Below are 14,515 nucleotides of genomic sequence, written 5' to 3' on the forward strand. Positions count from 1 at the left end.
AAATAAGCAAACACGGGCTATTCTCGGTGGGACAGCTTGAAGGCCGCTGAGGGGGTTTCAGAAGCTTTGTCAGAATGAGCCAACACAAATTCATCAATCCTTGAACAAACACCATCCTTCAAAAAGCTCCGGCGCTTCTGAGGGCTGCACGGTGAACAGGAACGCTCTGTTTCAAGTAACATAATTATCCGTACAACAACATCACTTCTATATGCTTGTGGAGATTTTGCTGTCCTGCACTGTTGTGTTGAACATCTGCGTATGTCTTTGAGTTGCGGGTCACACTGACCCTAATTGGCAAACAAACAGTTTGTGCCTTTCTGTTAGGTGTCAATTTGACCCAAATATTTTTATGTTCAAAATTAGCAGTGCATTTCCTTTATGTTCACTTCTTTGGACACTAAGGTGTAAATAACTACCACTAAAATAAAGTATAAATAGTATCTAACATTATTTATACAGAGGGTAACAGTCTTTGTCGCTATTTGATGTAAATAGCCTCTTTTTATGTGTTTCTCAAACCCTTGTGACAGTAAAATGGGTTTCTGATATTTAATTTTACAAAAAAAACTAAAACCAAAAACATAATTTTACAGTTTTGTACTTTTTTGACTATGAAACCCAAATAAAGGAAGAAATGGTAAATTCTCATTCGATGATTCAGAAGACATGTCTTCAATTTCAAGTAAACATACGGTTTTCAAATTCTCATGTATTTCATATTTTAGTTATTGACAAGCAACAATAAAGCTTTTCTCTTTTGTGATTTATGGTCAACAGCATGGAATCCAATGGTGGGTCAATTTGAAATTTAACTCACATTTTTACAACCTTTCCAAAACACACCTACAGTATCTGCTGAAACCTTGCATGCATGTTGATGCATTGCTGACCCTAAATGAGAAAAAGTCACACATTTTTAAGAAGAAATCACCAGTTTAACCAGTGTTTCAAGCAGTTAAGAAATCAAGTGTGGGTCAAATTGAGCTGAACACAATAGGAGTCTTAAACTTGTGAAGTTAAACCGATAGAATCTGGAGAAAATGCACTTATATAGGTACAGTAAGCAACACGTACGAGAGCAGGCCATCGAGACGGGGTCCTCTTCCGCACGGAAGTAGTTTTTCTCGCAGCTGCAGTGCATGGCTCCCTCCTGGTCTGTGTAACTGTGCGGTGGACACTTGGAGCACTTCACGTTCCCAGAAGAGGCCTTATAGAAGCCGGGCCGGCAGGCTGTGGAGACAACAACAGGAGGAAAGACAAATTAGGATGCTGGGAGTCTCTAGCCAACAGGGCCATTCATTACCCCATTACTATGCTGCCACTTCTAATGGAGCGAATCATTTCACATGACCATATGCATTGGCAGACACAATGGAAAGACATTTAATCATCTGCACGGACTTAAACAAACTAATAGCTGTACCAACAGCGCTGAGTTGTGCGTACGGCCGGCCACACGCACATGTGAGTGGATGTTATGACCCCATAGGAAAGAAATATTGTTTCTAGACAGCAACGAGATCAAATGTAGACTGCTTCTCAGAGTTTCTGAAGAGACTTCAACAATGTCTTCAACTGTCAAGTCAATTGCCAAAATATCACTCACTGCTTTCCAAAAACTAAATAATCCACATTCACTGTTTAGACTTTTAATGTGATAAAAATTTTAAATGTTTTAAAGTGTCAGGATGATATTATTGTCCTGAGTTGATAATGAAGAAAAATCCATTAAAATAATTAAATACGGTGCATAGAAAAGAAAAACAGGAAATTCGACTGTAGAAAGGAACTCTGCAGACCCACATTACCGAACACTACCTTTCAAAAATTTCAAAAGAGTTATTTTTATTGTGAGTATTAGGCTTATCATTATCTCTGATCACTGTTGTTGTGCTATGATATTGTAATATTTACCATTATATTATCAGAGGAGCATAGAAAAGTTTATGAAAGTGTCACTCCACAATACAATAGCAAAATATATAAATATGTATAGTATTTTTACATTAATCAGTGTCACACCTTCCTAAGGAAAGGATATGAACCAGAAGACATTGCAATTACGACATGATATTTAGACAGACTTAAAGAAGTTCCAGATCTATATTGTGCTCTTATTATTTCATTAATTTTGAATTTAATCTATATAAGATACTGTCATAGCCCTCTATCTAAATAAGCATGTGCAAATAATAATCTTGCTCTTGTGAATTTATTTTGATGTTAATTACATTTACTTACAAATTCATCATCATCATGTTGATATGCTATGTTACTATGCTGACATTTTTGACACACCCACCAAACAAGATCAAATCTCAAACCCTGTTGCACACCGTTTCCAGGAAACATGTCGTTTCACCCGGAAACCGTTGCAAAACGTTGGGCACCGGTGTGAGCTTGAACGTGCCCCAGTACTCCAGTCTTTGTCACATGATCCTTCAGAAATCATTCTAATATGCTGATTTGCTGCTCAAGAAACATTTATTAATATTATCAATGTATATATATAAAAAAAAAACATAACAAATATATATACATAAAGAAAAGCATTCATTTGAAATAGATAATTCAATAAAAATAATCATTCTTTTGTAACAATTTTCCGATCACTTTCTTTTTCACTTTTGATCAATTTGATGAATCATTCTAAATAAATAATAAGTAATTATTTCCTTTAAAATGGTTACACTACATTACATTTTTAGCGTTATTGGATTAAAACTTTTCTTAAAAATAGCAGAAACATTTTTCAAAACCATATGAAAACAATATGACTACAAAGATTAGCTCTTACCTGAGGAATTTTAGGAGAAACGTCTGAAAAAAGTTTGTTTGACTGAAGCATAATTGAGTCTCTTGAGCTATGAGAGCGCAAACCTACAATATGACCAATAATTTTTCCTCTGGGAAATGAAAATTTGGGAAGCTAAAGTCAGAGCTATGTGATGAAGTGTGTTTAAAAATACTTTTAAAATCTCCTTTAATGTCATATTCAGTGGCGGGTGCATAAATCATGCAAATACACCTCTTAAAAAAAAAAAAAAAAATCTCTGCTATTAAAGTGTACTCATCAGCTCATCCTTCCCTATTCATGAGAATCCCATTCCATTACCCATAATGAAGAGAGGAAATCATGATGAGCTGTCTAATTACTGTGGCTCACACACATTTGTATTCCACTCCCCTTTTGTTGCAGGTTCAATATACAGTTGGTGAACCAAAGCTTCAAGTCAGCACCATCCTCCTAGAATCAATTGAATTCTGCTTCATGACAAGAAAACCGAAGGGGCTTTATTATTATAGAAGCAGTGAGGTCAGGTTCCTCTTCTCTGGGAATACAGCAGAAGACCTTCTTTCGGTTTAATAAAGGTATTTTGGGGTCGGATGCAACCGCTTCCAACATATCAGTGATGTTTATTACCTATCTCACAGTCCACATGACATTCCCTCCACTACAACGCACCTACACGCCTGTTCTTTCTCCTGAGAGGTTTTCTTATGTGTAGTGTGAACAGAAGACGACATGGAGAGTAGCTGTGATGCATGAGAATGCAGGTTTACATTAACCTGTTTCTCCTCCGAGGCTCTCCATTAGGGACTGCATAAATTGAGGCTGATGAAAAAAAAATGCAGGTGCTCTTAATAGCATTTGTTACAGGAAATCTAATCTGACACACTGTTACCTCTGCGAATCAGAAAACACAGAGTCCCAAATGTGATAAACACACACCTATGTGGCCAGAATATGTCTGAAGACCCCAGATGAACATTTTATAGCTCAGAGTCGGCTTAGGAGACACACTGAAGGTCTTTGTTATATATTCTCTTTTGTGCATGTTTATCCTGAAATTCCTTAGGGGAATTCTCAGCGTTGTTAAAGGGATAGTTCATCCAAAAATGAAAAGGTAATTATTATTTATTTATCCTCAAGGTGTGTTCAAACCTGTATGAATTTATTTTTCCTGCTGAACACAAAAGAAAATACTTTGAATAATGTTGATAACTAAGCAGTTGCTGGTAGCCATTGACTTCCATAGTATTTTTTTTCCATACTATTGAAGTCAATGGCTACCATCAACTGTTTGGTTTCACACATTCTTCTCAAACAGAAGAAAGACTTGGATGACACAAGGATGAGTAAAAATAAATAATGACAGAAAAGCTAAACTATGTCTAAAACTAAAATAATTCAAAATATTTAATTGACCATTTTCAGTAAATAAAGCTGAAATAAATTAAATAAAATACAAATATTTGGGGAAAAATATTTGAAATAAAGCTGAATTGAAATAAAACTTTAATATTATTTGGTAAAAGAAAGAAAGAAAGAAATAAAGAAAGAAAGAAAGAAAGAAAGAAAGAAAGAAAGAAAGAAAGAAAGACAGAAAATTAATTAAAGACACTTTTAAATTAAAGGTAATTAATAATTAATTAAACAAATATAAATTAAAAATAAAGAAAAACTTAAGGAACCTTAATTGAAAATTAAAAGTTGTCTTGGAAACTAAGTGAAATAAACTAATGTTATTTTAAAATGACTAAAAATAAAACTGAAAAAAGCTAAATAGAAATATGTAAAAATAAAATATACAAAGAAATGCTAATTCAAAATATTAATCTATACTTTAACAGTACATACATATTAATAAAATAACACTGGTGAGATGTAAAATCGTTGTTGACATAAGAGTATAATAGCGCATATGGATAGTACTTATATCTCACATAATTTGATCTTGAAGGACATTGATGATAATTATTTGTTGAGACTTCGATTGCAGACTTCAAGCATAACAAATCTGAGCACAGTGTGAGACACTGTTGAGATCTCATCTGTTAGATTAGCATTTTTTATTCAGGAAAACATGTAAGAAGCAAAAATTCTCCATTTGCTCTCAAGGAGAAACAATTGAGACCTCATTTGAATGTAGAGAACAAAAAAACAGATTTCCTTCTAATCATCCTTGATTCCACAACGCCCTTGACATGCGATGACCGTTACTTATAAATAGAAATAAATTACAAAGGCCAAAAATAAACAAAGGAGATGCAAGACGAAGAGCGGTTCGGGTCAGTGAAGCAGGTGATGATGGAGAGAAAGGTGCCCCAGTTTCCATCATGCGAGCACTTGTACTTGACAGCTCTTTAATAGAAGCCCGGGAAGCCAATGGCTCTCGAAGGCATCGGCCTCTCATCTCTCCAAACCCTCACACCGCAGTGAAAGGCTATGAATGACATTATCCAAAGCTGTGCCTGCTCTTCCTCCACGTAATCCGAACGCCTCAGATGTTCAGGGGAGCGCTGAGTGCAGCATGATGTATAGGTTTGTGTGTCTAAGATGACGTGCTGAGGTGTGTGTGTGAGCGGGACAGAGCTGGGGGGCTGTTATTGATTACACGTGTGCTGCGAGGAGACGCTGGGGCTCACTCCCGGGCTAACAGGCACAGGAAGGGAATGAGAGCGCTACAGAGGGGCGCTGAGGTGATTTCTCATCCAGGCCTCCCAGCACACGCTCCGTACGCACTCGCTCTTAACAAGAACACACACGCGCTCTCCCAGGAGCCACCCTTAATAAGGATATGAGAGATGATCTTATTACTTTGTCGATCTTTTCTTCGCTATCTTGACAATGTTCTTTGGTGAGGAGGTCGAGTAAAAACAAAGAGCCGTGAAAGAAATCTTCCCATAGAAATGAAAAATCAATCGTTTCTAGACAGCAATGAGATGAAGAACAAATGGAGCAAAAGTTTCAGAAGAAATCTCGACAATGTCTCAAACTGTGTGCACATTTGTAATAGAAGACGTTTTAAGGACAAAACAAAACAAAAGTTTGATGAAGAGCAAATGGAGTGAGTGTTTCAGAAGAGATCTTAATGATGTCTAAAACTGTGCTCAGACCTGCCAAGACACCAAAAGGTGCACTTGACAGTCATTTCTATATTAAATTTTAATTTAGAAATTGAATAACTTTATCATGGAGGTGTATTCAATGTCATGTCTGATCCAAACAGTTTTAGGGACATCAAAAAAAACGAAACAAAACTAAACAAAGCCAAAAACAAAACTGTGAAAGAAAAAAATTAATTGTTTCTTGACAACAACATAATGAAGATGCACATTTTTGCATCAAATTCTGCTTAAATTCAATTACTTCTAGAGTGCAATATATTGTTATTTTTTTTTATTTTTAGGCTGTCAGTTTAACGCATTAACTTAATTAGTTATGAAAAATAACGCAATTCAAATATTTTAATGCAGTTATCACACAGGCCTCCAGACCTGCACATCATTTTACATTTAATACAGTTTACTGTTGACAAATATGATGCAGGGCAACAACTCCATAAATGCAGTTATGCCATAAAATTTAAGATACTGGGGCAAAAAATGCCCCTGTATGAGTTTTTGCACAACACAAAAGAAGGTATTTTGAAGACTGTTGGTAACAAAGCTGTTTGCTTATCAGTGACTTTCATTGCATGAACAACAACAACAACAACAAGGGTCATGCTTAAGACAAAGGTCATGCTTAAGTGAAACAAAATTGATCTGTTAAATCTCCTGAACATGAAAGAACCTCAGAGAAATAACATTTTCCTTTGGGAAGGGGTAGCTATGTGATAAAATATGATTAAAAAGGCTACAGAACAGAAAGCTGAAAATAGTCTTGTGTGATCGGTAACTGCCGATATGATATAAAAGCAGACCTCCCTGTGACTAAACAGGATCCTATCAATCAATAGAAGCACAATGTGACGACATGATGGTAAGTGCTGGCTAGATTCACTTATGGTACACTCTTTATACAGTAGCTGGCAGAGAGGGAGAGGATACAAGGAACAAATACATTCATTCAACACCTCCTGTTCAAACTAATTGCCTGTGAAACTGTATCTGACTCACTGGCTCTCCAAAGAAAAGTCCACAGTAGATGTCCTTCCTCTGGGGAGACGAGAGCAAAGTCCACAAAGGTCAGACTCTCATTCCCATTATCAATCGCACACTGTCTGATGTACAAGTCTAAAATAAAGGGTGTCTGAGATCATGAAAAAGGGAAATATTTAAAAAAATACAGTTTAAAACATGCCTAGTAAAAACATCTTACTTATACCTTAAATAATACAATTATTTTGAAGGTAAAAAAGGAATAATAAACTACTTGTTGTCTCTTAAAATGATCAAACTAGCTTATACTTCCTAAAAACTTCTTAATATTTCCTATTATAACTACTACTTCCTATTATTATTATCATTATTGCAAAAATCACCACAAATTATTTTATTATTTTTTTAATATCATGGTGTTTTCAAGACCTGAGGAACAGAATAGAATAGAATAGAATAGTTACAATGAAATAACAATAACAAGTTTGTCATTTCTGCTAAACGCAGCGACACATTCTTGCACTTTATTCAATTTTAATGATAATAAATGGATTTAATACACATTAGATTTAAATATGAAACTTAAGATTAAACAGATTTATTTATTACATGGAATCAATTATAAATCAATTATCAAGTAGTGAATTCATAACTATAATGTATAATTAAAGTGCAAACCAGTTGTCTTCATCACAGATCAGATGTTTTGTTCCGTTCTACTTGGATAGCAGAGATTGGTTGTGGAGTTTTAAGCATTTTTTTTTCTTTTTTTCGTTACACTATGCATCCAAAGGATTGCATTCAATTTCACTGTACTTGTACAATGACAATAAAGATATTCATTCATAAAGTTTAAAATGAAGGTTAACACTAGATGCGAGAGAACCACTAAGCGAGCAACATGGGAAAAACACCAAATCCAATTAAAGCGCATGCATGGGTTTCATTTCCACTGCTAATTCAATCACTGCCAACACTGACACCCCTAGAGCTCCCCGCTCAAATGACCTCTGACCTTGATCAATGGCTGCCTGGCACTGCTGCACAGCCGGAGACCTGACAGAGCCTCTCTAAGCATATTCACATTGCATGACAAATCTAGTTTGTTGTCCGAGAGTTTCAAGCCACAACGGACTAAATAAAGTTTCAGAGTTTATACATCTTCTAAACATGCTAACAAGCTACATGTGATCATGTGTTGAGGATAAACAAACAGAGGAATACACAAACAAATTCCTCAGCACAAATGCACAATTAAACACACATTGATAAATCATATACATATAGATTCACGTATGTGTCCGAATGGTGTTGGCATAAGCAGGTTCTCCTAACTCAGTGGTCCATTTGTAACCGCGGGCACTTAGGAGAGCTCAGCTGTAGCACTCAGAGAGGCCTGAAACGTGATCAGCGCTCCTCTGTTTGTCCTGGAACCTCTACAATGGCACTCTCAGAGGAGAATGAGGCCACCTCTCCTTGAATCAATACACACTGCCTTGTAAACAACACCAATGACACCACCAAACAGCCCATTTATGGGCCCTTTTTATATGGAAAGCCTCGAGAACACAAATGTGGCCAAGGACATTAATGTCACATCATCGTCTGCATGTTTGTTGTTCAGCTTTTGCGTTTAACTATGGTTGTTCTAGACTGGTTTTATTTTATAACCCAGATTTTGCATGCAAAACAGGCCCATTTCACCCAAAATCAATCTCTGTTTAGAATAAGGAAAATTAAACCTATCTTTGGGACAATTACGACTTTTTTTGCACATAACAAAACAAACAAAAAAAAACATTAATTGCATTACATTTTACTTTTTAAAATGCCCATTTTTCTCTGTGGTGATTATCATTACTGCAATAGAGTAAATTTGAAAGAAATACTGTAAAAAATACTTTTATACATTTTTTTTATTTTTTTTATCAGCATAAATTAAAGGCAGTGCCACATATATTGCTGTGACGTGTTTACACTTTACTATTTAAATATCATATTTTCCCCCATTACAGTAATAAGAAGTATCATGTATCATGAAGAAAGTCGTATAGCATAAAATAAAATAAAATAGTTGAAATAATCTTTAAATTATCTTTAAGACCCAGCATTGTTACTGTTCAATAATGTTATAACAATAAATAGTTATTAGAAATGTAAATAAAGCTGAAATTAAAACATATAAAAATAATTAGATGAAAATCTTAAAACGTCATCATCAAAAAATCATAAATGAAAATTGGAAATGCTTCCTTGGCAATTGACTGAAATAAATATAATTTTAAATTGAAGTACTATAATTAAAACTAATAAACTAAAAAATAATAAAAAAAAGTAAACAAAAAAAAAAAGACAAAAGTGCATAACAAAATTACTAAAACTGAAAATATAAAAATAAATTATAGTCCTTTATTTATAATTTAATCAATACAGATTGTGTCAAAGCAGCTTCACAGTGTTAAACAGGATAATAATGTTTTAATAATACAAACAAATTTCAGTTCTGCTGTAAAACAGCTCTATAAAGCGGACAATAGTAAACAGTCAATTTTTCAGTTAAAGACAATCAGTTAATAGTATAAGTTATTTTTTTTCAGTTAATAGTATATAGCAAATAATAGTAAAATAACACTAACCTAGACTCTTGACAGTCTTCTTGACTTTCACTGTCAGGAAAACAGATAAAGCTGACTGTAAAAATCTGAACACAGTGTACAATATTGTCTGAGCCATCATGGAACCTTAAGGGCAAATTCTACTTCCAAACATTTTCCATGCTTTTCCTGTGCAAAAAACAACTTCAACAGCTCAGTTCTGGGAACGATTCGAGAACCAACCCCTAACATTCCCAGAACGTTTTGAGAACCAAAAACTGCTCGCTGGAAAGACCGTACGGTTCACAAAACGGATAAATGTGTTGTGGAGAGGGAGCCAGGCCCTCCATCAGCTCTCTCCGACTGAAAGGAAAGGTCAGTGAAGGTTTCGCTCCACTTTGACGGTGCCAGCGGTAAACAGAGCGAGTAGTTGAGAGTGTTGCCTAAACAAATGATTTCCTGGCTCCACAGACCAGCTCCCACCCCGTCCATTCCACAAGGTCAGAGGGACTCTCGCCCTCCTCCTCACTCTCTCACCCCAGCTCTGGGTAAAATTAGATTTGATCAGGCATCCTGAGGGACAGCCATTCTTCTGCGTCCGCTGGATCCCGTCGCACTGGAGATGGATATTAGCATCGTAATGCGTAGTCCTCTGGGACTGTTTACAGTTCCAAACATGTGTTTCCGCCCCACTTTTGCAGCGCGGCTATAATGCCTCCGGTGTGCCCACACCTTCCCGATCCGCTCATCAGCCGGCTTTCTCATTCAAATCAGCTCCAGATCAGACCGCTTAATTAGGCCGCACACAACACGCAGCGCTAATTTTCCAAAGTGAAGCTTCAATGTGTGCAGCCTCTTTAAGAGCCTTTTGAAACGAATGAGCTCCACTCCAGAAACATTACCTTGCCGTTACCAGTCCAAACACCAACAGTGGCCTGAGAAAGCTAATATGAATTAGCGTCTTCGAAAGCGCCAGCTCGGCAGCTCCCTCATGCATCCGCTGGCAGGCTAACAGAGTGAGTTTGTAATTTGTTTTTGGGAGTTTGTGTTGATTAGTTCTGGCTGAGATGAATGCACTGCATCAAGGGTAACAATAAACATTTTGCTCTGACATTACGCTAGTTGCTTGCTCAAACGTCATTCAGTACGTTTACATGGACAACTATATTTAAATTTTAACACGATTAAGACTGATTAAGAATCCACCATGTAAACAGAGATTTTTGATTATCTTTGCACACAAAAAGTACTCTCGTAGCTTCGTAAAATTAGGGTTGAACCCCTGATGTCACATGGATTATTTTACTGATGTCCTTGCTACAGTTCTGTGTATTGATCGTGTAAGGATCCTTGCTGTCTATGGAGGGTCAGAGAGCTTTCAGTTCCATCAAAAATATCTTAATTTGTGTTCCGAAGATGAGCGAAGGTCTTATGGGTTTGGAACGACATGAGGGTGAGTAATTAATGACAGAATTTTCTTTTCTGGGTGAACTAACCCTTTGAGACATGTGGAGTATTCTTATTTTAGTCGCATTATTGAAGTGCAGTATAGACATGTACACACCTTAATCCCACTATTATTACTTTTCACCGCATTTTGCGACAGGATACCGTTTGACGGCAAACAAAAGAGCATGGCTTCAACAACATCGTCATCTTTTTGCACGTATATCATCATGACAACGTATATCATCATAACTGCTCCTGAAGCTTTCATAAAATCAAAAATTAAACACCTAAAACTGTATATGGCATCATAACGAAGACAAACTATATGTTTATGCGAAATTCGCTTGGGGACATAATGACATGTACCATTAATCAATCTATGTACTGTAACATGTAAAACGGAAACTTGAAAGGAATATTCTAAAAGCAACTCATGTAAACGCCCTAATCATAATATTGTCTAATTTAGAATAAGATAAATAATTACTGATTACTGATGTCCATGTAAACGCAGTCATTGTGTGATATGTTACAAATGCGTGGCGAGGCTAATGAATAGCTTTGCTGGCGCTCTGTTAGGAATGAGAAACAGCGAAGCCATTTTAATACAATTATCATTGGGTTATGCTTTAGCCTTTAAAGATCCTTATAAATTAATTACAGGCCTCTGTGGTTGATTCCTCTTTGTAAATCTGTCAAAGAGAATCATAATATTGTGGCTGCGTTAAAAACGAGCTAATTATGATTCAGAAATGACTCAGAGGAGAGCAGGTCAGTCATTGTGAGGGCCATCTAACTGGCATATTTCATAATTAGAGAGCCAGCAAACACGTCTGGTCTGTGAAGCTGGATAGAGATGCAGCTCCACCTCATTAAAAGCAGCATTTCATTCCCATTCAATGGCATAATCCTGTCGCTACAGACCACAACGTTGTGGCTCACCGCTTTATTAGCGGAGAGATAGCTGCATATTTTCCTGGAGTGTCTCGCTGTCTTCGTCTTTTGACATATTTGTTAGGCAACGGTTCTTATTTACGCAGTGTTACGAAGCGTCCCAAAATGAAGCCGAATCCACTCATCAAAGGCTAATTAGAATATATGCATAGAAATGTAAAACTCCCGAGTGGGAGAAAACTCTGGCTCCACTACTTGTGAAAAGTGTATTGGATATACAGTACTAATTTGGTAACTCTTTACAATAAGGTCTAACTCGTTAATATTAGCTAATTCATGAACTAAAAATAACAAACCATGCATATTGTAATTGTTCATTTTGATGGGAAAAATATTCTAGAGAATGTCCAGAGTGCAAGTCTTGGGTTTATCATTTCGAGTAAGAAAAAAAAAAAAAAAAAAACTTGGGTTTTTATGTGTGGTTATTTTTTTATTACTTTATAATAAGGATTCGTGTTTTTAACAATTTTATATTTTTACTTATTTATTATTATTTTTTTTTACATATTGCAACACAGAACATAAAAAAAAATATTGATATATACACATATTCTATATTCATATGCATTCTGTGTTTGCAAGATGAAAAATTAAAAATTAAAAAACATAAGGACAATTTTTGTTCTTCTACAACCAAACGTTATTATTATTAATATGATTTTTTTTCAGATTTGTTGAACTCTTGATGATGGAGCACCTTTGAACGGACTGTTGTTTCAAGGCTTAACTCTACACTGGTGTTCTTGTCGGTGGTTAAGGTCAGTGTGTGCTCTGTGTGTGTGAAGGAAAGCTTAGCTCTGTGTTCACAGCTGGACGCATGTGTACAGAATATAAACTAACGCAGGGAACAGCTGGCACTCCCCATGACAACTGCGCATGGCAAAATGCACAAGTATACTGGGACCGCTAAACAGTTCACACACTGAAAGAGCTATTCACAAACATAAACAAGTACACAGGCATATAGAAACACACTATTAAAAAGGACGGTTTTGGTGATGTGATCCTTTGTCCCCACAGAATCCTATCAATTGGATCCTATCCAATGCATGTTTACTTTTTCTAGCTAATCTATCTAATGCTATGCTAGAAGGCTAAGATTTTAGCTTGCTAATGGACTGAAACCCTAAAGAAAGGGATATGTTTAATTTTGACAATTTTAAGTAAGCAATGTAATGTAATGTGATTTAAAATAAATTAATTACCATTTTAATCCTCAAGACTGAATACATGGTTAGTTTTTGTTTATAATTCTGTTTATCATTTCCAATCAGGCACCATACAGAACACCCATAAAAAATTTCTGACCTATTCATAATTCCTATTATGAACTTATAGAGTCTAATGGCAGGTACTGTTAATGTTAATTCTGGTGGTTATGTTACTATTATTGTGATGGTGAATGCTGCGCCCAGACATATAATGTTTTTTCACTCAACTATGTCGTAATAACGAGATGTTGTTTAAACAATATATTTTTTCGTAATAATATAGTGGGAAAACATTATTTTTATGACATTACTACGAGAAAATATATTTTATCAACATATTACCTCATTATTATGCAACAATATATCGTTTTCTCGACATATCTTATGAACAAATATATCATTTTAACGTCATAACATCTCGTTATTATAACATAATTGAGTGGGGAAAAAAATAACATGCGCCACTAGCTGCCGCATTTGCATTATGTGTCTTACTCATGGTAACTATTTTTTGCACGTCGATATCTTTTGTCAAACTACTGTTTCTGCTGTATAAAAAAGTAAGCCACAAGACATTACTGCTTTAATGTATTACATGAATATTACTCTATGAACACATAAACGTACGCAATAATGCTCCTGCATCCTTTTTGCTAAGACGTTAGATGTGACTGGGTCAGTCAGTAATTTTAGGACATAATTTTGGCGAAATCCCCTGACACGTCTCAATAAGCCACCATGATGCCTGTAGCAAATTGAGTGCTGGAGAAGAAGAAAGAGGGAGGAAAAAGAGAGAAAGTAGCTTTGAAACAACTAAGCCTATTAGCATAATTTTCAAAGCCTCTCAGAATGCGAGTCCTCCTGTCGGAGCCATCCCTCTTCCTTGCTGCCATTATACTAAATGTACTGCTCTGCTACAGAAGCCGGCACAATGGGAGCCCAGCATCGGCCACCACCTAATCCCCTATTGTGGCAGGTTTATGGCCGCCTCTTTTTCGGGGGCCCCTCAGGACCCTCCATTCCTCCGGAGCTGCCGGACCACACGGAATCGGCTGCCACTGATAAATCTCCAACGCAGACAAAGAGATCGCAGGTCAGCCAAGGGTTCAGGGATTGTGCTGGACACTTTTAATGTACGCTGACTGTCAGCCGCAGGCATGACTGATAACAGAGGTATTATTTTCACAGAGGAGCAGTGCCCAACACCAGCCATAAAACCTCCTATTCTAATCCAAATGACCTCCCTCTGGCTATTGTGGAGAGGACGTGCTTCCGTGCAGAGCTCAAGTGCGATAACCGTGGCCAACACAGCCGCGGAGAGAGGAGGGATCCGTCCGCCGAAGAATTACTGTCTATCTCTCCATTGTGTCCCTGTGTGGGAGGACTAGCTGCCAACAGCCGACAACAAGGAGGTGT

At 36.5% G+C, this 14,515-nt stretch overlaps 1 protein-coding gene across 1 annotated transcript in view; it reads right to left on the reverse strand.

The window, feature by feature from the left end:
- LOC306877180 (ephrin type-A receptor 3-like) overlaps positions 1 to 14,515 on the reverse strand; it is a 127,364-nt gene that overhangs the window by 66,833 nt on the left and 46,016 nt on the right. The window contains exon 4 of the mRNA XM_079428757.1: positions 1,078 to 1,233. Coding sequence (XP_079284883.1) covers positions 1,078 to 1,233 — 156 coding nt within the window. The remainder of the gene's footprint in view (positions 1 to 1,077; positions 1,234 to 14,515) is intronic.

Source organism: Barbus barbus (assembly GCF_936440315.1).
Source record: "Barbus barbus genome assembly, chromosome: 11".
Classification (NCBI taxonomy): domain Eukaryota; kingdom Metazoa; phylum Chordata; class Actinopteri; order Cypriniformes; family Cyprinidae; genus Barbus; species Barbus barbus.